Source organism: Abrus precatorius, unplaced genomic scaffold (assembly GCF_003935025.1).
Source record: "Abrus precatorius isolate BTA unplaced genomic scaffold, Abrus_2018 Scaffold8, whole genome shotgun sequence".
NCBI lineage: Eukaryota > Viridiplantae > Streptophyta > Magnoliopsida > Fabales > Fabaceae > Abrus > Abrus precatorius.
The window spans coordinates 12,266,257-12,293,110 of NW_020874428.1; the positions used below are offsets into that span (position 1 = coordinate 12,266,257).

General features: G+C 30.1%; 3 protein-coding genes and 1 non-coding gene across 6 annotated transcripts; 1 reads left to right on the forward strand and 3 right to left on the reverse strand.

Moving 5' to 3' along the window:
- Positions 1-4,967: 4,967 nt before the first annotated feature.
- On the reverse strand, positions 4,968-5,053 carry LOC113848669. Its single transcript, XR_003501932.1, has one exon. It is a non-coding gene; the product is annotated as a small nucleolar RNA Z221/R21b (small nucleolar RNA).
- A 4,154-nt stretch (positions 5,054-9,207) lies between these two features.
- On the reverse strand, positions 9,208-14,650 carry LOC113846628 (protein LAZ1 homolog 1-like). 3 transcript variants are annotated; one of them, XM_027475109.1, is made up of 10 exons: positions 14,546-14,647; positions 14,114-14,185; positions 13,713-13,879; positions 13,543-13,599; positions 12,498-12,606; positions 12,034-12,218; positions 11,824-11,912; positions 11,383-11,638; positions 9,698-9,943; positions 9,208-9,602 (listed from the first exon to the last, which is right to left on the reverse strand). In XM_027475109.1, exons 3-10 carry the CDS (start codon positions 13,851-13,853, stop codon positions 9,318-9,320), a joined length of 1,368 nt encoding a protein of 455 aa, XP_027330910.1. In that variant the 5' UTR covers positions 13,854-13,879; positions 14,114-14,185; positions 14,546-14,647; the 3' UTR covers positions 9,208-9,317. The 3 variants fall into 3 exon arrangements, with proteins under 3 accessions (XP_027330910.1, XP_027330911.1, XP_027330912.1); XM_027475110.1 differs by lacking the exon at positions 14,114-14,185 and having other exon boundaries at positions 14,546-14,650; XM_027475111.1 differs by lacking the exons at positions 13,713-13,879; positions 14,114-14,185; positions 14,546-14,647 and having other exon boundaries at positions 12,498-13,130; positions 13,473-13,567.
- Positions 14,651-19,322: 4,672 nt separating this feature from the next.
- LOC113874231 (zinc finger BED domain-containing protein RICESLEEPER 2-like) lies at positions 19,323-22,160 on the reverse strand. Its single transcript, XM_027512464.1, has 4 exons — positions 22,097-22,160; positions 19,857-21,490; positions 19,447-19,774; positions 19,323-19,363 (listed from the first exon to the last, which is right to left on the reverse strand). Exons 1-4 carry the CDS (start codon positions 22,158-22,160, stop codon positions 19,323-19,325), a joined length of 2,067 nt encoding a protein of 688 aa, XP_027368265.1.
- A 3,724-nt stretch (positions 22,161-25,884) lies between these two features.
- Positions 25,885-26,501, forward strand: LOC113874232. The gene is made up of 2 exons (XM_027512465.1): positions 25,885-25,953; positions 26,109-26,501. Exons 1-2 carry the CDS (start codon positions 25,885-25,887, stop codon positions 26,499-26,501), a joined length of 462 nt encoding a protein of 153 aa, XP_027368266.1.
- The last annotated feature ends 353 nt before the right edge of the window (positions 26,502-26,854 follow it).

Sequence of the window (26,854 nt, forward strand, 5' to 3'; positions counted from 1 at the left end):
ATTTTATTAGGTTGTCATTTTTCATCAACAAAAGAATAAATCGTATAATCTATTATATATATATATATATATATATGAGACATCATCAAATTAAACTCTGGTTTATTACTCTCATTTGGTTTCATAAAAATATATCTGTTAGGTTATCTAAAACTCTTTCTTTTAGATTTAGTTATTCGTAGACTTTTTTTTTTTTACAAAAATATTTTTACTATAGTCACTAGCTTCTTATATTCTTTTTTTTCTTTTGAATACAACATCGTCAAATTAGTCTTACTGTCCTTCAACTACAAGAATTACTACTGCAGCTCCATTCAAAAGAAATAAAAAACTATTATACTTTCAATAAATATTTTTCATGAAAATAAATTTATCGAATTAAAATATTGTACATAAATTTTAAATTCAAATCCAGAGAACTGGTCATAAATAATCTATATATATATAGTTGAGTAGTATCAAGTAATTAGATCCTTCTAAAATTATATGATCTTTTTAAGCTTTCATTATCAACAAAAACTAACTATAAACATGGCAAGATTATTTATAAAAAGTTAGATTACAAAAAGAGTTATAATTTAGTTTTTAAATAAATAAATATTTTGTTATCAGTGTTTTCCATTTAAAATCATGTTATAATAATAGATGAAAGAAACAAAAATGTATATAAAATTTTTTATATAAAGACTGAAATATAAAATTTATTTATAAAAACTAATCTATAAACAAATGTCATTTATAAGGACTTAATGAGTATTTTGACTACCAACGGAGGTTGGTTTAGAGTTCTTATTTATGTAAAAAATTTACAGTGATAAGCTCACTCACTACGTTCAAATACGCGATCTGCGTTGGATCCGGTTTAAATCGAATAGAAAATTGAAAAAACAAATTAGTATTTTAACTAATAATTTTTAAAAATACTTATTTAGAAAAAAATAAAATATAAATAAAAACAACAAAATTTTAAGAAATTAAATTTTTATTTTTAAAAGATAAAAATATAAAATAAAAATATTACTTAATATCAATTTTAAACAACTAAATATAGTAAATTTTTATTAAAAAATATTTATTACATTTTTATTTAACAAAATACGTATTCTAACTAGAAATTAAAAAAAAAATCATGAGATGTCAAATAAAAACGTTATAAAATTTTAAGAAACTAAAAACTTATATTTTAAAATAAACTTATATATAGTATAGTTTTATATTTTAAAGATAATAATATTTTTTTATAAAGATTGTTTTTTTAAATGTGGTATAGTACTTAATGTGTAATAAAAATAATAATAATATTAATATTGATAATTTATTCATTCATTTGAAAGCATAATAAAATATAAATATATAATAAATTAACTTTATTTAGAATTGAGTTTTTGTAGAGAAAAGCAAAAGAAAAAAATTATAATATAAAATATAAGATTAAGTTTAAAATAATAATTATAATAAAAATTTATTAAAAATAGAAACACCTATTATACTTCTATAATTTTAATACGAAGAATAATTTTAAAAAAAATATTTAGATGCTTAAACTCATCTAAAAATTGATATTAACAAAATTTTCTTTGGTATTTGATCAGTTTTAGTCAACTGGTCCTTTTTTTAGTTCTTCTATTCTCCTTAGACAAAATCTGCCATGTAATACCTTAATTTAATTTTTTAAATAAATAAAATTTGCAATAAATGAGAATAATAATAATTTCATTCATTCTCAAACAGAGTTTTAATAAAATATTTCAAAATAAGGGAAGGTTATAAGTTTGCATCAAAATAAACGCTACAGGACTAATTTGAAATACATCACAATTTTCCAAAAATAATTTCCTAAGTTCTATAACAATTCTATCCCTCTCGTGCACGGAGTCTGATGCTGATTGTTTTGGCCATCTGAAAAATAAATATAAGAGTGGGTACCTTTATACATTTCACAACAATCACTAATATAATAAAATTACATTTAAACAAACATCAATCCATTCTTTTAACAATGTTCACACATATTTGCACATCCATTCACACACAGGTGCGCTCACTATACCCTCAAACATTTCATACACACACGTGCGCTCATTCCACGTTAGTCACGCTCACTGTGGCACCGTGATCACAGATTCCTGATGCCCTCAAACAGAGGTGTTAGTCAGAGGCCAAGTCAGGAGGAGAGTGTATAGCCTGTGGTGCACTCACTCTCACTGTTAGTGTCACCACCACCTTCTCTTCCCTAAGCTATTTCTACCGCCCCATCTTCCGCACCTCAGTGTATCGCTGAATCATTCATAGTTTCCAACCAATTCAAACACAATCATACTCGGCATGCCATTCACACACATTCTCACCCTTTTCATATTATTCAACATCAATCAATGACATGTCTACGCATACATTCACTTTAACACATGGCACGTATGTCCACATTCAATCATATTACACTCAAACATCCAATTTTCATCAAAACTCCACAACAATCAAATCACTTCATCACACACATCATTCATTATCTTTCACACACATTTTTCAATATCAATCACACTAAGTTCCAAACAAAATTTCCACTACACCTATCACAATCAAGTCATTTTCATCCTAATACACATCTTTCTACATTCTATTTCAATCACATTCCAATACACAATAAATTAAACAAATTCTAAGTACAATGAGATAGGGTAGAGTCTCCTCTTACCTCGAATTGAAGACCCAACACGAATTTATGATATAACACGTCCTTCACACGGTGCTTCGTCTTAAGTACATAGAAAATCTCCATGAGAATTCGAGAAAACAAAGAAAATGGATGATGACCGAAACCCTAACTCATAAAACTTACCTTCAAATATCCCAAACACGATTTCAACATTTAATCTATCTCTCAAACGGCTTTAGAAGAAGTTTAATCGGTGAAATAAGGTTGATAATAAAGAGAATCAAAGGGAGATGAAGAGGAAAGAGTGGGAATGTGTTTCCTAAACCATAAATCCTTCAAATACCCAAAGAGACGGGACACTTTTGCTGCAGCAAGATCTCCTCTTGCTACAGCAAAAATTTCAGACGAATTTGCAATCTAGTTTCTACAGAATCTCACTACAGTGAGACTATACCTAGAAAATACTTTCTCTCTGTTACCCTCTTGCATCAGTGAAAACGTAACAGAATCACACCTTTCACTCAGGACCTTCTCGTTACAGAAAGAATATCTCTGCAGTACACATTTAATCTACATTTTCAATCCAAATACAAGTCCACATTCATCTTTCAATCATAATATACAAATATGTAGCATCCACATGTATTTACACACATATAAACATATATATATCACCACACAAGTTAAATACACATTCAAACATCAATTTATATATTTATATAAATAATTAAATAGTTTACAAAACTACATATCCCAAAATATATCCAATAATTCTTCTCTCTACCTAATTTTTCACTTTCTTATATGTTAATTAGTTTTTTATTATTCAAATTGAAAGTCAAAAATTATTTTTTTTTCACTAAAGTAGTAACAAGTAGCTTTCTTTTTCTTGCCTTATTTCATTCTCTTCCTTTTTACTTATCACTCGTTATAATATATATTACATTTTAATACTATTTTTTATTAACTCAAATAATAGAACTCCATTGATTTATACTTTGATATGATACATCATGAAGACATCTAGATAAATAACTTAATTAAATATTTATTTAATATATTATTTTTAAATTTTTTATAAATTTGTCAAATATACCTTTAATTATTATTTAATATTATTTGGTATGTATGATCTTTTATTCAATTTCTAGTGACATTTTTTTGTTTGCTTCCATGATTCTCAATTTAAAATTGTTTTTAAAATTCTTTGTACATCCATCATGCTGAATTGTTCCAAACAATATAGGAAATTAGATGAGGTCATAAGTTTTGCTTTCAGTATTACTTAATATGTTTACATTGTATTAAGTTTGAGCACCATATATACTCAATTCAATAATTTACTTCTTTTGCTTATAAAATTATACATTGATTTTCTATTAAATTTTCATTTTACAAGACCTTGAGCCAAATTTCTGATATGCCCCAACACTTCCGGTTGAGTATGATGTTAAAGGTTAAAGATATATTAAGACTTCTAAGTAATTTTAAAATAACATAGCATGCATTAATCAATAATATTTTTTTTATTAAAATCACAATTTTACTATTAGCAATAAATATTATAGAAATAGAATTATATATTATAAATAAAAATTTATTATCCATAAACTTATAACATATAATATATATATATATATATATATATTCTTAGACAAATTAGAAAAATTAATTAAAATAATAATAAAAATACAAAACACAATTTATTTAAAATTACATTAAATATTATAATAAAACATATTAATACAGACTTAATAACATTTAAAAATATTGGTTATCATTTGCAAAAATAGATAAAAACAAAACGAAAAAAGATGTAATCAAAATATGAAAAATTGCTCTTAACCTACCCAGGTTTAATCAGGACACAGATTTAATCTTACTCCAGCGTACAGCCTCCGATCATTTTTAGTAACAACGCCTCATTAAAATCCCACGTCAAACAGGATCGATATAAAAAATCGCTCTTTAATAATAATAACATATGTTTGGCTCTTCTAAAAAACTAAACAAAACGAATGCAATGCGAGTCGTTGAATAATGATAAAATATTTGTAAAAACAATATTCAAAAACCACAATATGAAATAACAAGGAACCATCAGAAACCAGAATTTTATCCCCAAAGGCTATAAAAGCTGTACGGTCCGCATCATGGCTAGGGTTACAAAACCCCCATCACTTGGTTCCCCCTTTCAATTTGAGTTAGAGACACAATGGATCACACAAATAGAACTTGCAATCCAAATAATTAAAAACAAACAAACGAAAAGATGTTAAAAATAGCTTTACTAGTTGTGGTTAAAGGAATAGAGCTCAGATTGAATGGGTATGAGAAATTTATCAGCACTGAATCATCAGAGTGGTGCATGACTTTCTCTGTAACTCATCACAGCCCATGAAATTCAGAGTTCTAAGCAAAGACGCCAAAGAATCACTAAATCAAAAACAAGAAAGAAATTGAGAGAATTGCAAAAACTACATAGATGATTGAGAAGGCAGAGCGGTGGGATCGCTTATATAAGGGAATGCACTGAACCCTAATTTTTTGAAAGCCCGTTCTCTATCGGACATATTTACCCCTATCTATGTTGTCTTATTAACAGCCCAACCTCCATGAAAAGGCCCAGTCCATTCGTCCTCGTTTCAAGGCCCAGTTTCCCTTTAAACTTTATCAATCTTCTTAGAACGAGACCTTTCAAAATTTTGGCAAATAAAATTTGGAAAATTACTTTCTAACTTTTATAATTAATGTAAAATCTAAGGTACCCTTGAGAAGCTTTATTACTTTCTCTTACATATAAAACAACAATAGTAATAATTAATTTTATATCAATAGATAAATAGTTAAAAAAAATTAATATTTTTTAATTTTTAAGACTAAATAAATAACTAATAGTTGATTTAGAAAAAATGTCAAATATCCTTTCAAGTTATAGGTACTATAGCAAGTATTTTTATAATTAAAAAATTTGATACTCTATCTCATGTAGAATAATCATTATCATTAATTTTATATTAATAAATAATAAAGTTAATGATTTATTTGAAATAGATATTAATATCTTCTAATTTTTAAGTCATTAGAAGAATTATAATTATTAATCTAAAAATAGTATAGACCTCTCAAATTTACGAGTACCGTAGTAAGTATTGTAATTTTTTTAAAACAAAAAGTTTTTTCAAATTATCTCAATAATTATAAAAAAGATAAATAGTCTCAGTAATTTGTGAAAAATAATTTCAGGTCAAGAAAATACATATACATCCATATGCTACGTCCAAATTAAAGTACACATAAAATATAAAAATAAAATAAATTACATGAAAATAGAAAAGGTTAAATCATATAATATTTTATACGTATCAAACAACGGTTAAATAATACAATATTATTTCATAATTATGTATATTAAATTTTAAATATATTAAATATTTATTAGTATATTTTTATGAAAAATATTTATTTATATTTTGAAAAGTATATAACATATAAAAATAAAGTTATTAGATAAAATATCAAATAATTTTTAAAATTTTGTTTGGTTGATATATTTGTTAAGAATTTCTAAATTAATAGTTAAATTAATGAAATTTAATATCTATAAAAATTTATTAAGTAAAGTAAGATAACTATATGTGTATGATATTAAATTATATCAGTGTTAATTATATTAATTTTGACATTTTTAATTTTATATAAAAATATATTATTTGTTGATCGAATAGTTCAATTATGATTATATATTATTTAAATTATTTGTATTATAATTTTTTAAAATAAAATAATTATGAGAATGTAATCAATTATTTTTATATAATTTCAAAGTATATATTAAGTTAATTTTTTATATTCTTTTATTGTGTTATTTTATATATATATATATATATAAGGAGACTCGAGTGGTGGATAATGTACGCTTTGAGATGGGCCAACAGGTATAGAAAATTTCTTGAAGAAGACAATTGTTTGCATGGGAGGAAGATTTACAACAGCAATTGTAGGTGACTATGAAAAGTAAAAGGTCGAGAGAAAATATGAATGATATTTTAACATGGAAGTGTGATCGTAATAAAGATTACAATGTTCAATCTGCTTATCACTACATGCATAATTACTTCATTGCAGGCAATAGTTTGGAGTTGTGTCTAATGCAGGCATTACGTAAATTTTGGAAGATCAGTACACCCAGGAAAGTAGTGATATTTGTGTGGCATCTTGCGTAATGCAATATCAATATGGAAGAATTTAACTAAACGCGGATTGACGATTTCTTCATAAGCTTGTAGGCTTTGTGATACCAAAGATGAGAAGGTACTACACCTTTTTTTGCATTAGTATTCAAATGATTTAGTGTTAGTATATACTTACTTGAAAATTTGCATGAGACATTACGAAATATGTGTGGAATTTGATGTATTAAATGTTAATGAAATGTTTGATTTTATTAAATATCATTCTTAGAAGTGACTCGCAGTAGGACCTTTGGAAAGTTCAATTGTGTATGTGAATTGAATTAATGATCCCTTGTACTCATATTTTATCTTTGATAAAATGTTGATGCTTAGCAAAAAAAAAAAAAAAAGGAGGGATCTTCTCATGCCCGTGTAAGTTTAAAAACTCTTACAGTCAATCTGATCCTTTCATTTAATAAGTTATAATTTATTACTTCACTGACCTTTAGATATAAATTAAATGAAAGGTTCAGATCAAGTATAAGAATTTTTAAACTTATACTAATATAAGAAGATCATTTCCCATGTATATATATATATATATATATATATATATATATATATATATATATAACTGAAATATAAAGATTTTGAATTAATCTAAAATTTTATACACATAATTTATATGATAAAAACTTTTAATCTTATAATCAATTTTAAAATAAAATTATCTAATGAAAAATATTATATGGTGTAAAAATTAATGTAATTTATATTAGCATAATTTGATTTCTCTTTTATATAATTCAATTCAAATTATAGTATAAGAGTAATTAATTTTTCACTTAAAACAATTCTAATTTTTATAAAATTTTCAATTAATATATATATATATATATAATTCACAAAAATAACAAAAAAAATTTATTCACAAAATTTATTGTTTTGAGGCAACTCAAGAGTCAAGAAAGACTAAATTTCACTGTCAATCATCTTAAGCCACTAATAATCCCATACCTAGTTAGACCAAAGACTTAGTCTAAGGCTGCTTATTATATACTTAAATGTTATTCATTGCCACTAATAATCCCATACTTAGTTAGACCAAAGACTTAGTCTACGGCTACTTATTATATACTTAAATGTTATTCATTATTTCACATTGGTTAATCTAACGTAAGAAAAATAGGTCTGTCTTAATTTAGTTTTAATCCACATGAGTTACTATAAAAAAAGTATATTATATTAAAAGTCTATAAGCTAAAAAACTCATAGAATTAAGTGATAAAAACTAATCTATAAATCAATTACCTTTTTAAAAATTTATTTTAACTCACTTTTTTCTATAGAATAATCATATATTATCTTATGAATAATTTATTAAAAATATTTATTTTATATAATATTTTGCATTATAAATTTGTGGACTAATAAAATTGCTTTAAAAAAGATAAAAAAAATTTAATTTCTATAATATTAAATATTTATAAAAATTGGTATTAAATAATATTAATAAAAATATAATTATTATTATTAAATTATTTTATATATTTTTTTAATTTTTGTCTATATTATTAATAATTATTAAATTATTGTAACAATTTTTATATAATTATATAAATAATTTTTAAAAAAATTATTTGAATATTAATTATAAAATTTTTCATATTATATAATTTTATTATTATTATTATTTTAATTTATTTTTATAAATATTGAAAATATTATAAATTTTAATTTTTTTAAATATTGAATTTCAAATGTATATTAACAATTATATATATTTTAAGTTTTTGTACAAATTTTTCAGTAAATAATCTATCTATATATATCTATGTAAAATTTATTAAAAATAATAATTTAAATTTTTACATATTTATATTTTAAAAAAATTATACCATGTATAAACTTAAATTATAATAAATTCGTAATTATTAAAAATTATTAAAAAATTTTAAAAAAATACTAGCATTGATTAAATTTATTAAAATAATTAAAGTTAACAGTTGCCTATTTACTTTTATTTAAATTAATTAATGTTATTTTAATAGCTTATTTTACAAAATATTATTTAATTATTTAATTATTGTATAGTTAAAAATACTAATTCTTAATTAAAATCATAAATTATTAACATACCAGATTAAATTTAGCTAAAAACTTAAACAAATCTTCTATTTCACCTTGATACATTTATTAACAACTCTCTCATTTATTTGTTCTATTTTCTGCTCTATTTAATAACTAACTCCTTTTAACAATTGTTTGCTTCATTCATTTTTCTTTTCTGTTTCGCTTCTTAAAGACACAGAATCAGGCCATTCAGTCAGTCAGTGAGTCTCGATATACTTTTGTTACCTGACGTTAGGTATCTACATATATATTTCAGCAAAGTCACCAAAATATATCGACGTAGTTAAAAATTTCACGTCGAAATAAACCTCAAATCGTGCAAGACTATATACATTGAAATGTTGGTTTAAACACTATCTTCTACTTCTGGTAGCTTTGGATTGGAGATGCTGTCGCTTTCCACTGGGCAAGCCACTGTCACTGACACTTCCTTCAACCACAGCATCATGAACGTCAGAAAATTCTGGTTTGCACGACCGCAACGGAATAAGATAACTATCATCGTTGGTGCTTCTTGTCCGCTGCTCATGGCGTTTCACATTTTCTGATATCTGATGGAAGGTCTTGTTTATCTTTGCAATACCCCTTTCAACAGGTTCTACCACATGTGAAACCGTAAATTTCATGTCATCAACAATCTGAAACATAAAGGCACCAGAAAACAGACACATTGAGTTTTACAGAGATATGAGAAGTTTTAAAGATGCAACTGGTTTAAGTGTTCATATCTCACAATTTCACCACTTCCAACAACCACATCCCGAACACTCTGGGTAAATTTCATTGGCTTTTCTCTCTCGTTATGTCCTCCTAGCGAAGTTCTAGTTGAGCGCTCACAGTCACGAACCTCCTCAGGATCAGGAGGTGATCCTAATGATGCGTAGTTGGCCATCACTGCTACATTACGGACACATCTCTCTCCCCTTTTGTAAGGTTCTGCTGGGAAGACGTAAAGGTGTACAACGGCAGCCACACCCATCTGTTAACAAATTTTAAAATGGGAATCCACATGAAAAAGTTTTCCCAGAACGTCAAGGTGATGCTTGTTTCAAGTAAATTACATTGAGTTATAGTTTAAACATAAGACAAGATACCTAAAAGAAAGAAGCCTGATCAACATACAACTTCACATGCAACAGCTGATCACTGTAACTAAAATGATCCTGTCTCAATTCTAAAGTAGGAATGTAAAGTAAATCTATAAACACGTGCATCCATTATGGCTTAATCACCCAACTTGAATCAACGCTCACATGAGTATTTTACCAGCTTCCAGAAAAGATAGCTTGTAGAAGTAATGCAAAATTTGATAAAAAATGAAAGCTGATTATAGGTAACAACCATAAATGAAATTTTTGTGGGTATATATATGTTCTTTATTCAGATGTAAACAATTTATAGTTCATTCATCTATTTGAATTATTCCCCTTAGTTATCAATTTTGGATAATGTTTCACAGCAGGATAATGAGATGGCCACTGTACAAAAGATTAAGACATAAATATTTATTATACAAGTCATATAATTTACACCACACACATATAAATGCTCAAAAATTAAAATTAAAAAATGACATATTCACAATAAATAATAAGTCATAATTTAAAACACAACCATAATAAAAAGGAAGATGACAGAATTTACTAATAATAATGAATAAAAAAGAAGAAAGTCAACAAAGAGGTTGGGTGTAAAGAACACAACACAAATGAAAAATGAAAGAGAGGGCCAGTGAGTGTGAAAAACACAACACAAACAAAATTGAACAGAGACCTGCATAAACAGAGACTAATGACACTGTCAAAACAGAGAGGGCATGCACAGAGACCCTCGCTTGGACAGAAATGATTCCAGCAAGCAGTGGATCATGGATTGGTTGACTTGGTTCAAAAAAAGACCTAGGCCTATCAAATGTGTTTTTTTGCGTGAATCATCAAGAAAGAAAGGGTTTTAAAACCCTATAATGCTTCTGAATTCTGATGCCAAAAATGGAGGGGAAATCACCAATAAGTTAAAAAAAATCAAAACAGGGACAAAGATGGATTTTAATCCAATTTTCAGTATAGCACCATGATTTGCCATGTATCAGGTGTAACAGATGCGCTGTAGAAGCCTCATATCACACTTTAAGCATAAAAACATGAGTAAATAATGACAATAATATGTTTGCAAGCATTACATATGATAAACCCAACATATCCATAAAAGAAGAAAAATACCCAGAACACCAAATGTCCATGTTTGTGACAATGGCCTGTGGCTCTCATGCATAAATCATAAATGATAATGAACAAAGTTTAAACTTGTTCAAAACATATACTGCAAATGGTAGAACATATGAGTACACCTACAAGTCTAAATATTAATAATGCACTATTAGACAAAAGAATCAAAATACAAGCAGCACAAGTAGCTTACCTCTATACAAATGATGTAGTCTTGTATCCGTATTTTCAACTCCTGAGCCAATGATCCCCTAAAAGCTCCCACATAAAAAAGAAATGCAATAGCCACACTTTGCCACCATGTCAGGAAGACAATTGACTTAAAAGTTAGAAACTTTGCCAGTGGTTTGATTGGTTTCAACTTATCTTTAATGACAGAATAGAACTGTACAAGGCAATATAGGGCCCATGTCTGACTAAAATTAAGAATAAGTGCCAAGTAGGGATACCTGCAAGCACAACAGAGAATCAGAATACAATAGGGCATAAAAAATACCACCACCACCTTACAAAAAAGTGTAGAGGTATAATCATAAACATTCATCTATATATATACATATTTATGCATGATTCTCATAACTGTAACAATACCCACGTAAACAAGATTAAGAAACAAGCCAGTATATAATCTTACCCATATTTCCACTCAAACTTTCCTTCTCCATAAACCCCAAAAGATTGGAGGACCATTGCCAGTAATGCACATATCATCTTCAGTATCATCTGAAATGTAGATTTTACTAAGCAATGAGAAGACCCTGATTCTTCTTTGCCAACAAACCACTAGTGAGAGGAGATGGGGGGTGGGCTGTATAGTTACTTAATATACCAAAATCATACATACATATTGTACAATGCCAATTTTCACAGATTGATAGAAATCGGGGCCTAGATACCAATCCCTTAAGAGAAGATTTAAGGGAAATGGATGCTCTACAACTCCATATGCATATGCTTCTTTCAGAAGAGGAATGCTAGAGTCTGTAAGGCTCATCCTTTCCATAAATTGAATCGTTTTATCCTCACCACCTATAAGCAAGCACATAGAATGTTGAATTAAAGAGCATGACAGCAAACTAACTTCAACCGACAAATAAATTTGAGATGTATCACATTCTCATTTAGTCAGAAGTTATAAATTCTGGCCTGTCACCCAGATTTCTAAATTTTGATGAAACTTGAAAGACGAGAGAAGGAGGAGGAAAATTTGATTAAGATCTCACCATTTAGCAATTGAGGAAAATATATACCCATTAACAATAGCTAAAATTAAAGAAAACATATGGGCATACAACCCATTTGACATACCTAAGCAAGCTATCAAGTATCTCTCAAAGCAGTATAATGCAAAAGCCTCATAGCATTCCCGTATAACTTCACTGTTAAATGCTGCACCAGAATCCAATAGTGACAAAAACTGCATCATATAAACATCGGAACTTAAGAATGCATTATACATTCTATTAAGAGAAAAAGAAATATAAAAGGATAAGATGATTAAGAAATAGATTATGTACAGAAAGCAGAAACACTAATACTATGTTGCAACTCAGTACTGATGGTCCTTGTGACAAAATAAAGCCAAGTTTATCTGAATTTTTTTATCATCAGTTGAAGGAGAACAAAGTCTGAGGTATATTATGAACAAAAAGGAAGCAATTGTTCATTTAAGTATCAATCAATTAGATTTATAGACCACTCTTCAATGACAAAACTTTCTCAAAATAACTGATTCTGCCAACATAAAGCAATCTACATAGGGAGGTACAGTGGAAGTGAGTTGAATTTCTCAGAGATAGGGAACATTGTTCAATTCTTGAGTAAACTTTTTTGGGGAAAGGGCCATACAGTTTTGCTCCATCCCCAATGGGGTGTGGTATCCTGGAGCAGGCTGTGCTCACCCATGGCATGGGTCCATGATCACCCAAAACTCCCTTTAATCTAAATACCCCCCCCCCCCCCCCCCCCCCCGCAAAATAAATAAAATGATGCAAGTAGACAAATTAAAAATGCAGCAGTTTAGTTAAACAGTCAAACAAACACATGCATAAACTCTAAATAGTTCTATATGTAAACAGCAAAGGCAGTTGATATTGAAGCTGAAAAACTAAACCACATGCACTAGAAGGCAAGTTCTAACATACTATACCATGCCCTAGCAACTAACTGACTAAATTTAGCATTAGCCAATATTGAACATTGAAAATAGAATGCAAGATAAATATTATTTTGATTGCAACATTGCACACAACAAAAGGAACAAGAGCATTCATTCATTAAGACAGATGTTGTAAATCCAAGTGAAAAGGTAATATAAATAGAACACATGGAACATTTAGTTATTTTTTCTTACTGATTCCAATGCATAAACAGGAACCATTAAAATGAGACCTATCAAAAACTTCTGTTCCTGTACAAATATAATTAAAAAAGAATTAGCCATAAACAATATTATGAGTGAAAAGGAAAACAAAACACTGAGGTGAAATAGCCAAGTCAGTTAAAGCAGAAAATAGGATGTACCTCAGGCTGATTATAGGCAGCTAAATGCTCGAATATTAAGTACACGGAAAGAACAAGTGCAACAAGCACAAATATACATGAACTGAAGACTGTCCAACTCACAGTTCCTGTACACACCAAACCTGGGTTTTGGAGCCACATATTCCCAGCTCTGCCAGCAGACACAACTGAGGAAAAAATAAATAAGGGACACAGAATACCCACCAAACCCATTCAATAGAAACTTGTGATTGGTTGTGCCATTCATCGCACATCTATGACTGACTATACATATATATATATATATATATATATGTATATATATATATATGTGAAGTATCGATACTCCCTATAAATCTTTTATTTCATCTGAGTTTCCCTCTTTCTGTCTTCTCATATCAGCAAACACAGAACTAACATACTGCATCAACAATGGACAACAGTGCTTACTTTAGAGTCAAAAGGAAAATCCAAAATGAGATAGCACAATAGTCCTGTATCAACAGTCAGCTTGATTAATGATTAACGAAAAGTAGAATATTAAAAATAAAAAAGGGCATGGACAATGAGTTTGAACTTTTGAAAACCTCTATACTCAGCTTCAAACCAAGTGCAAGTAGTTCAATTGGTAAACGTATCCAGTTACAATATATAACAGAGGTAAACTATCAGAAACATTAAAGTTTCAATTTTAACAACGTTAGGTTCAAATGTAAGCATTTGTCACCAACGAGCTATGTTAAATGGAAAGGAAAAAAATCGAAAAGCCAAAACCCTAGGCTTCGGAAAAGAAATAACCCGAAACTAATTCGGTACAATAGAAACGGAAGAAAGAAAATGATGAACCATCGAACCTTTTCTATTCAATCTTAATTCTTTTCTTTTTCTTTTCCCTGAAATTTGAGACGGGTACTTTTTACCAAAACTGAAAGCAGCTTTGCGGTGAAGTTGTTGGTAAGCAAAAATCAGGCTTTTTATTCTGCTAAGCAAATCCCAATATTTATTATTAATTAAAAATTATAAAAGTATGAGAAAAAATGTTAATTTAAAAATAAAAGAGTTAAACTAGTTTAATTTTTATATAAATAAATAGTTTGGAAAACCTAAAAGTAAAATGTGTCACATGTCCAAGTGGGAGCTTTTTTACATAAATAAAATAACAAAAATTATTATTTTTTAAATATCTTGAAAAGAAAAAAATTACATAAATGTCTTAAAAGTACATATAACAGAAGTCGATTTAAATCGACTTTCGTTTTAAAAAATTTTATAAATCGACTTCTATTATAGATATAATTTTTTTACATAGAAATCGATTTAAATTAATTTTTTTTACACAAAAGTCGATTTAAATTGACTTCTATTATAGGTTTAATTATTTTTACATAGAAGTCGATTTAAATTGATTTCTATTTTGCTTTTGAAATTTTTTTACACAGAAGTCGATTTAAATTGACTTCTATTTTATTTTTAAATTTTTTATATAAAAATTAATTTAATTCAACTTTCATTTTGGTTTCAAATTTTGTTTACACATGAGTCAATTTAAATTAACTTTCACTTACACGTGAATATGTTTTAGAAAGAAGTCGATTATAATTAATTTTGTAATACATAATTAAAGTTGATTAAAAAGAAATCTATTATAAATAAATAAAATTTGTCATTTAAAGATGAGAAAATTTTGAAATTAAGTGTGAAAATTAGAATGAGATGATAACATTCATTAGCAATCGCTTTGCACCTTTATTCTTAAACCTTACAACAAATTTTAATACAATGACACAATGTGCTCCACATAATATGCATGATATGTTGAAGGGATGTCACTCATTCCTTGTAGCTTCTAGAGCTAATTTGATTGCATGATAGGGATCGGGCTGGAGCTCGACAAGAGCAAGACAGGAAACCATACAGTTGACGCCTAGCAAGAATAAGGAAAAATATAGTGAAAGCTCAAGGGATTCATCATGAAGGCAAGTACTCCAGCAAAAGCTATCAATTAAAAGGGAAGACCGGGTAGTGGTAGTTAACCAAAAGAGGGAGCAGCTCATCCATCAGAATAAGGAAAAAGATAGTAAAAGCTCAAGGGATTCATCACAAAGGCAAGTGCTCCAGCGGAAGCTATCAATTAAAAGGGAAGACCGGGTAGTGGTAGTTAACTGGGTAATGGTAGTTAACTGAGCAGCAACTCATCCGTCAGATGAGATCCCTCTATTTCATGTTTTTGGCTTATCTTTTTCTTGCGTTGACACTGCCAAAGGGACTTTGTCTCCACCTCAACCTTCTCCGCTCCCAGCTAGGTATCTCTAAGGACTTGAGCTAAGGAATTGTTTACTGAACGTCCCATATAGTTATCATGCAATCAAATTAGCTCTAAAAGTTACAAGGAATAAGTGACATCCTTTCAGTATATCATGCATATCGTGTGCAACATTTTATTTCATTGTATTAAAATTTGTTGTATGCTTTAAGAATAAAAGTGCAAAGCGATTGCTAATGAATGTTATCATCTCACTCTAATTTTCATACTTAATTTCAAAATTTTCTCATCTTTAAATGGCAAATTTTATTTATTTATAATAGATTTCTTTTTAATCAACTTTAATTATGTATTACAAAGTTAATTATAATCGACTTTTTTCTAAAATATATTCATGTGTAAGTGAAAGTTAATTTAAATTGATTCATGTGTAAACAAAATTTGAAACCAAAATGAAAGTTGAATTAAATTAATTTTTATATAAAAAATTTAAAAATAAAATAGAAGTCAATTTAAATCGACTTCTGTGTAAAAAAAATTTTAAAAGCAAAATAGAAATCGATTTAAGTTGACTTCTATGTAAAAATAATTAAACCTATAATAGAAGTCGATTTAAATCGACTTCTATTATATGTACCTTTAAGACATTTACGTAATTTTTTTCTTTTCAAGATATTTAAGGAATAATAATTTTTTTTATTTATGTAAAAAAAACCCCAAGTGGGACAAACTTTAGCGGTGAATGATGCAAATTGGAAAGGCGTGGGCGCCATGTATTTTAGTGTGCAGAGTGTAACACTATATTTCTTCTTTATCCAATCTATTGTAATTAATAAAAAGTTATAAAAAATAATTAATTTTTATTAGAATATTTAATGGAATTATGATAGAGAACTATTTTCACTAATGAACTCATACATTAAATTGATCAAAATGCGAAATTATGAAAGCCAAACTATAAATAATTAATTTTATAATTGAAATTTTTATACAAAGATACTCAAAATAGACTCTTTTGTCAACAAACTGATTCATAGAACGAATTTGAGAAGTAAATTGTATAAAATAAATTATAATTCAATGATTAAATATTTCAAGTTTGAATTGTAAATATAAAATATAAATTATTACATTTACAGATTGTTATTCAAAATATACTAAGTCCTACAACAGTTCATGTCCACTCCCATACTCTGAGGGTCTAAAATACTAATCATCTATGTCATGCTAATCCTCCATTTCTTTCAAATCTCCAGCCGTTAACTCATTATCCTCTCTTAAATAGGTGTTATCAGAATTTGCAACAATCTTAATAATAGAAAATCTTTCAAATGTATATTGAGTAGGTTTTCCCAACAAGTCATGATCATGATAAGTAAAAACATTATTCATGATCCTGAAAGACCTTTCTGTTCCCCGATATATGTAAATATTGAAAGTTTGATAAATATGACTATCCACAGGGAATTCAAAAGGAAGTGTATAGCTATACAATATTTCTAATGTCCCATCTTGACCATCTTCAAAATACAAATTAAAATTTAAATGTACAATACGTTGGTATTGTCTAAAGACATAATCTAATCTTCACTTTTGAGTGTGTTTATGCCCAAGTCCCTTCATTCTGGGCGTCTCTAGAGTGATTACTCTCACTTTTGAGAGTGTTTACACGCAAGTCTTTTCATTTTGGGCATCTCTGGAGTGATCACTCTCACTTCTGAGAGTGATTACGCGCAGGCACTCTGAGTTTGGAGCTTTCTAGAGTGATCACTGCTGCTTCTGAAAATGTTTACTCTAGCCTATCCCTTGGAATCAGCTCCCTGGAGTGATCACTATGGTTCCTGAGAGTGATTACTCTCAATTCATATTTTCCCCAGAACCAAAAATCCATAAAATTTGTCTAGAATTTCCTACACAATTATTTAAATGATCAAAAATTGCGAAATATATTCACAAAAATTAGTGGAAATAAGACAAAAATTAAAAGAGCTATAATATTTGGCCTAAATGAGGTTTTTATGTTATTTACAATCTCTAAGTCTATTTTTCATATTAAAATTCTATAAAAAACTAGACAAAATATCTATAAATTATGGATTCATCATCCTCATGCAAGACGGAAGAGTAGTTGCTTATATTTTGAGGCAATTGGGTCCTTATGAAGTTAACTACCCAACTCATGATTTAGAGTTAGTCGTGGTGGTCTTTGTTCTTAAGGTATGGAGGCACTATCTATATGGCACAAGATTTGAGGTGTTCAGTGATCACAAGAGCTTGAAGTACTTATTCGATCGGAGAGAGTTGAACATACGACAGAGAAGATGGATGGAATTCCTCAAAGACTATGATTTCACGTTGTCTTATCATCTTGGCAAAGCGAATGTAGTGGCTGATGCATTGAGCAGAAAATCATTGCATGCAGTAGCTATAATGGTGAAGAAGATGGAGCTAATTGAGGAGTTTTGAGATATGAATCTAGGTATAGAGAAAAGGCCTAGGAGTTTGTACCTTGGGACCGTGACAATCCATAATGATTTCCTGGTGCAAGTTGATGAGCAAAAATTATTTTTTTGTTTGCAAAAAGATTTGTTGTCAACCTTCATTAAAATATGCAGAAAAATTTATGTAGTCTAGGGTAGAGCTGTCAAAAAGCCCAATTGGCCCAGCTCTAGCCCTGGCCCAAGTGGGTTAGGGCTAAAAAGCCCTATGGGCCAAAAAGCCCTATAAATCAAAAGCCCTATTGGCTAAAAAGCCCAATGGGCCAGGGTTAGGGCCAGGGCTTCAAGGGCCAAATTTTTTTAATAATTGCAAGTTTCCAACTCAAATTTAATTTCATAATTAACTATTACACAAATAGACGAAACATAACCAAATTAAACACCACCTAAGAAAGTACAATAATTTGCAGTTCCAAGATACTGAAAATAAATCATTACAAAAAATTAAGATATCAACAATTTTGCCAAATTAAAGAGTGCCAAGGTCCAGTGTAAATAAAAAATGGATGCATTTCAAAATATACACAATACGTCGGATATTGATATCATACAATTGATCGAATATCACAAAGTTAATTTCACCGTTCAAGTTGCAGTCAGACCAACAAAAAAGATAATCAGAATATACTTTTACCACTACAAGGACAAGAGTTGACAGCTTCGTGTTTACCTACCAGCCTTGAGTACCTATAAGAAAGGCAATCACAGTTAAACAAAATATAATTGATACATGAATTTTAGTTGCATAGCCATCGTGATTTTAGTTCCAAAACAATTTTAAGATCCCATGTTCAAATCAAGAAATTGTAAAAGATAATCCAGTTATACTTAATAGATTTATACTTCACCTGCTTGTTAATCTTCAATATCTTATTGCATACTAGACTCTAGAGTTTTTGTCTCATCATTATCTAAAACTCAAAAACAATAAGAATAGAATTATGTTTGTACAAATTATATAATAATCATAAAAGGTGATTAAAATAAATATTACCACTTGGACTTTCAACAAAGCCATGCAACCAATTCCTAGCACAAATTAACATTTGCACATTTTCTGGAAGTGTAGAACTTCTATATTTAGTGAGAACACGTCCACCAATGCTAAAAGCAGATTCTGATGCTACTGTAGTGATTGGAATGCTAAGCACATCTCTTGCAAATATAGAGAGTGTTGGAAATCTCTTTTCATTACTTTTCCAATAATAAAGCACATTAAATTCTTCAGTATCATCATAATCAACTTGTGACTCATCCAAATACAAATCCAATTTACTCTTACCAATGGTAGACTTAGTTTCATTTTGAAACATTTTAAACTCCTGAAAAATATAACATAATAACCCTTTAAACAGAATAAAAATAAGAAACACACCATATTTAAAATGACATAAAAGAACATACATTGAACAATCTTGATTTCTTTGACCTATTTCCATCTCCATGTGACTTTGACAACAAATTGGATTCATTGGAAGGTTGAGAACCACTTGTAGCATTAAAATTGTTTGCATATTCTCCATAAAGCTTATCAAACTTATCCTTCACATTGTTGACCTTCTCATGAGAGGTTAAAGGATTAAGCTTGGTATAGCAAAATCTTAAAAAATCAAGCTTTAAACGAGGGTCAAGAATAGCTCCAAAAGCTAGCAACACACAATAATTCTTCCAATATTTTTCAAATTTTCCTTTCATTCTTGTAGCCATATCCTTTATAACATCATCTTCGTTCAATAAATATTCATTCAACAAACATTCAATCTTCCAAACTTGCATAAAATATAAGTTTGAAGTCGGATAACAAGAACCAGAAACCATATTTGTAGTCTCATAAAACGGCTTTAAAAATTCACATAATTTCTCTCCTTTCCTCCATTCCTCATATGATAGACAATATTTATAATTTCTATCAACCACCTGAAGAGTATCAAAAGCTTTTTCATACTTGATTGCACTTTCACGAATTAAGTATGTTGAATTCCACCTAGTAGAAACATCTAATCTTAACCCAATTGTTGTGTCTATTCCAGCATCTTGCACACAATCTTGAAATTTAATCATCCTTCCATCAGATCCTCTCACATACTTAACACTCTCTCTAATTTTAAAGAGTGTTTCATTAGTTACTTTTAGACCCTCTTGTATAATCAAATTGAGTATATGAGCAGAAGAACGCACATGAAAAAATTCTCCATCGCACAACAAACTATTCTGCACACGAAGATGATTTTTCAAAATATCTTGCATATTGTCATTGGCAGAAGCATTATCTAAGGTAATAGAGAAAACTTTTTTATCAATTCCCCATTGCTTCAAGTAATCAAATAAAGTGGCTTCTAATTCAACTCCAGTGTGAGGTGGTTTCATTCGATAAAAATTAAGAATCTTACTTACTAATCTCCAGTTCTCATCAACAAAATGAACAGTTAAGCAAATATAACCTTCACTCGTAGCTGCTGTCCAAACATCAGAGGTAAGACATACTCTATTAGGACATATGACTTCTTTGAGTTTTTCCTTCTCTCTCATGTAAATTTTTTGAACATCTGACACAACAGTGTTCCTAGAGGGCATTACAACATTAGGATTCACATAATTGATCCATTCTCTGATCATATCATACTCTGCAAAGTTGAAAGGAAGATCATGTTTGATTATGGCTTGCGCAAGAATATTACGTTGAGTCTTTTGGTTAATCTTTCTCGCACCAAAACTTACGTCTTGAGTAGGAATTGCATCTACACTTGAACTTTGAATATTTTTACAAATTGAAACATGTCGACTTAAATGTGAAGTTCCATAATGATTTTTTGTCTTGGGATTTTTTCCAATAGCATAATCATGGCCACAATATTTGCACACAGCTCTTTCAACTCCATCCTTATCTACACCAGTTTTAGTAAAATATTTCCAAACATTTGAAAAGTGTTTCTTAGGTGTCTCGACACTTCCAGATAATACAGGAGGAGTTTCAGAAACAACTTCATCATCTATATTCACAGTCTTATTCATAGAATCCATAATATAATTTATTGTTCCTATGCATTAAAACAAACACAAAATAAAAATTAGAAACTATACTTTTACAATTTAAATTACAAATTATACTTTCACATAATCTCAACAAGAAAGAAATAATCAAGTATAAAAATAAGGATTGATGCATAATATACAAACAATTGCAAACCTGTAATAACAAAAGCTTAGACCAATTCTAGCAGAGTTTTGGTGAGGATCAGAGACATTGCTACCAATCTGGATTTTTTCCCTTTCAACTCAATTTTGTCTCTGTAATTATACAAATAAAGATATTTTTTTTATCAATAATGTAATTGAATTATTTGATAAAAAAATTAAGAGAGTACTTCATATATATATCTACAAATAAATAAATTTCGCGGGCCACAAACAATGGTTGGATTTGGATTAGTTTACATTATTAAACTGTATCAGTTTCTCACCATTTCCATTTGTTCACAAATATAATTAAAATAGAATCACATCACCAATTTTATACAAATTGATGCTTTTCAAAGTGATAGCGATTCCCACCTACGTGCCACTGCCTTGTAAGAACCACACCACACACCTCACCCTCTCCAAGTCAAATCTCTTACCCATTACCAATATTAAATATTTATAACCTTCTTCCCCACCATTTCCCATGTTACCACCACACACCGTCGCTTGAAAAAATTGTGTACGCATCGCTGTTCATCATTATAAAATATTATATCTGCCTTTTTATTTAACTATTTTCATTCTAAGTAGTTGAAAGCTGATGAATGATTGGACAATGTTTATTAGATATACTTCAACAACGACGTGGTGCGATCATCCTACAAATATTATATTAAATTATATTCCCCCCAAAGAATAAAAGATTATAAACGATGCCCTTTTAGCCAATTCAACGTTATATAAGTGCTTAGTGCTACTACGAATTAAAATAATGGTACCATGCAGGGCAAAACTATAAAGTACATACAAAATAAAATAGAAAAATACAAATCTTTGTAGCAAAAAAAATATACTAGTGTACAACATGCTAACAACTGTCACCAACGGAAATCCCAGCAGCTCTTGTTGCCATTTACACACATTCGAGTAATTATGAATATGGACAAATTATAGACAGAAGCCCAGGCATGCCTATCAATGGTAGTCTCCACAATCCACGTCAAATAAAACTTTTTAAAAAGAGAAAAATTACAAAATTTCCAAGAATTTAGGAGCTAAATTGAACAATTCTACTAAGAATTAGCGAGGAAAAAAAATGTCACCAAACCTTTCCCGCAAAATAAGAGGAAGGATGATTTTGAAATAGTCCCCATCAAATTCAAGCACAATAATAATGATAATAATAAGACGACAAATAACAATAACAAATACGATAATAAAGATAACTGATGAAATAGAGCATTACACGATTGGTTCTTCTCGAGGTCAAATTATTAATAGTGCCCACTTTCTTATTTTTAGAAACAAAATTCAAAAGATCATCAGAAGCTGCAATTCGACAAGACATAATAATAGATAAGCAATTACTCTCTCAAGTTACGAAATACCCATAAAAACACACACACAAAAAAAAAACACTAACAAACGCAACACCTGGAAAGAATGACGCATGCAAGACAAGCCGTGAACTATACTGAAATCAAGTTTTTCTTTGTTAAGAAATTTGCAGAAAGGTATAATAAGTAAAGAATGACTACAAAAAGCTGCAGCGCCTTGCACGGAGTCGCAAAGTAACTATTACCTTGATCTATGAATTGAGAAATATTGAATGACACCTCTTGCAAAGAGCTGCGAATCTGAGAAGTGTTGGAGGAGCCACTTACATCTGTGTGAAATCTGCGAATCTACGAAATCTGTGAATATGAGAATCTGTGAAAATCTATTGCATTAGCCACTTCAATCTCTGTGTGATTTAGAGAAAGGGGATTAGGGTTCTTGTAATTTAGAGAAAAAAGACAAAGTTCTTACGCAAAGACAAAGTGGATTAATCGTACTGTGTGAAGTATTGCAGGGTCAGGGCCAACCCATGGATAACCCAACCTTGGCCCATATATTTTAGATTATATAATTTGGGGCTTAACTATTATTTCTTCTTTAACACCGGGTTAGGGTTGGATGGGTTTTTTCAGGGCCGGGTAGGGTTGGATCCTAGGCTACAACCCTGATTGACAACTCTAGTCTAGGGTGCAAGCCTAGGTTGTGTCCAACGACTTTGGTTTGTAACATACATTGAACATGTTGTGAACATTTACTATAAAAGCAATTAAATCAAGGGGGTTTTGGTAATTCCAATTTTAATGTAAAGGCAAGTGATGAAATTAATGAATCCAATCAATGAAATGTGCAATCCTTAGTTTGTTCATGTAATTCTATCCTTATCCCTCTCAAGATTCAATATTTTTCCTCTTCTTCTGAATTAGAGTAACTCAAAAAGCAAGAATTAACCTTAACATCCCATACAAATTAAGCAATTTACATGGGCTCCAACTATATTTCCCAAGATTACGCAACCTTAGAAATTAACTTAGGATTAAGCAAACTAAGTTAAGAATTTCATTAAAATAAATTAGGGTTAATTAAGCAATGTCCCCCTCATTCAACATTAATTCAATTCAAAGAGTTGGGAGATATAAATTCATAAAGAAAAGGAAATTATATTGACATTCATACTTAGGAATTCAAGAATCCATGAACTCACTAAGAATTACAAGAAAGTTTAGCCCTCCACAAGGAAGGGTCTTACAAATTCAAGATGAAAACAAGGAAAATTCAACATCATCAATGCAAGAGTTAAAGGAAAATGAAGAGAAATTGTAAATCAAACCCTAAGATTGGCCTTGGCTATCACCCAAGGATCCTAAGCTCTGCAAAATGCTCCTAAAAATGACAAAAGAATCTAAAATTATGTAAAAAGCTCCGTACCCTAATTTCTCAAATCCTATTTATAGTGCAGAAATTTTCACCCAAAGTAACTACTATGGTTTCATAGTGATAACGCGCAGTGCTCCATAGTAGTTACTATTGCTCCAAAGTGGTTACGCGCAAGTCCTGTGACTTGGGCCTCTCTAGAGTTATCACTTTGGCATCATAGTGATAACGCGCAGTGTTCCATTGTAGTTACTCTCGCCTCATAGTAGCCACGCACAAGTCATGTGCTTTTGGCCTCTCTGGAGTTGTCACTTTGGTATTAGAGTGATAACTTTGGCTGCACCGGAGTGTCTACTATGGTTCCAAAGTAAGCACGCGCACCACTTATTCAAAATGGGTCTCTATAGTTGTTACTATGGGTTCATATTGATCACTTTCGTCTGCCCTTCTGGATTTAGCTTGTTGTAGTGTTCACTGTGGGATCCAAAGTGATCACTTTCATATCAGACTTTCTTAAATGCTAAAAAATCCATGGAAAAAGTCTAGAAATTCTTGCACAATTATTCAAATGATCAAAATTGCAAACTATATCTATGTAAATCAATGTAAATTAACCAAAAATTAAGAAACATATGATATTTGACCAAAATGATGTGTTTATGTTATTTACACTTCCTAAGTTTACTTTTTCTATTAAGAAACATCAAAATGACAAGTAAAAATCTAATAAAATGTGGATTCATCACAAGTCTGAGATGCTCAACAAGAGATGCATTCTTGCAAGATATGATGAGACAAAAAAGTGAGGGGAGGGACTTGGAGTTCCATTGTGATGAGAATGTGGTGATTAAATTCCAAGACTAGGTGTTTATTCTCCAAGTTAATGACTTGAGGTAAATGATACTTGAAGAGGCACATAAAAGCATAATGAGTTTCCATCCAGGTGCAACAAAGATGTATCAGAACCTCCGTAAGAACTTTTGGTGGAATGGAATGAAGAAGGATGTAGCAGAGTATGTATCCAAATGCCTAACTTGTTAAAAGGTGAAGGTAGAACACCAACGTCCACTTGGGTTGATGCAACCTCTTAAAATACCTAAGTGGAAATAGGATAGTATTTCCATGGACTTTGTTTCTGGGTTGCCAAGGACTAGGAGCAATCATGATGCGATTTGGGTGATAGTAGACTGATTGACCAAGGCTGCACATTTCCTTCCAATCAACATGAAGTACAGATTGGAGAAACTGGCAGATATGTATGTGAGGGAGGTAGTCAGGCTACATGGAGTGCTGACTAGTGTAGTATTTGACAGAGACCCGAGATTTACTTCAAGGTTTTGAAAGAGTTTGAAGAGGGTGCTAGGTACTAAGTTGAAGCTTAGTTCAGCTTATCACCCACAGACTAACAGATAAACTGAGAAGACCATTCAATCCTTGGAAGATCTGTTGAGGGCTTGTGTGATAGAATAGCAGGGAACTTGGGAAGAATGCTTACCTTTGGTAAAGTTCACGTACAACAAGCAGCTACCATGCTAGTATTAGCATGGCGCCATTTGAGGCTCTGTATGGGAGGAAGTATAGAACTCCCTCGTGTTGGAATGAGACTGGAGAGGCAATTCTATAAGCACTGGACATGGTTCAGAGGTAGAATGAACAAATCAAAATAATTAGAGAGAAGATGAAGGTTACATAGGATCGACAGAAAAGCTACTACGATAGGAGGAGAAAACCTTTGGAGTTTCAAGTGGTGACCATGTGTTTTTGAAGGTCTCACCTGTGACCGGAGTTGGGGCTCTGAAATCTAGAAAGTTATCCACTAAGTTCATTGGGTCGTTCGATGTGCTGAGTAGAATCAGCGCTGCAACTTATCAAATAGCATTACCCCCAAATCTTTTAAACGTACATCCAGTGTTTCATGTGTTACAACTCCGAAAATATCTGTTGGATCATTCTCACGTGATTGACCTCGACCTGATTCAAGTGAGAGAGGACTTATCACATGATGTGTACCCAGTGAAGATCGTGGATCACCGTGTTAAGCAGTTGAAGGGCAAGGAGATCTTGTTGGTGAAAGTGACATGGAATGCAAATGACGAAGGAGATGTTATGTGGGAGACTAAGAATAGGATGAAGGAATTGTATATGAAATTATTCATGTGATTTGTTGAATTTTGGGGACGAAATTCTCTAAAGAAAAGGAGAGTTGTAACGCCCTGAGTTTTGTAACCCTATTTTGATTATTAATATAAGTATGTATGTTGTATTTGGATGTGCATTTTGATTTATGCAAAAAATTAGTTTAGTTTTGTCTAATATTTTTGCTGTAGCAAGAAGATGTCTCGCTACAGCAAGAGATGACTCGTTGTATCAAGAGAGGTCTTGCTATAGTGAGAGTGTCATGACTCTTAGGGTATTTGAGGATTTTAGGATTAGGGAAAACACATTTCCCACTTTCCCTTCCATCTCTCTTTCAATTCTCTCGACCTCTAACCCTATTTCACCGATTGAAATAC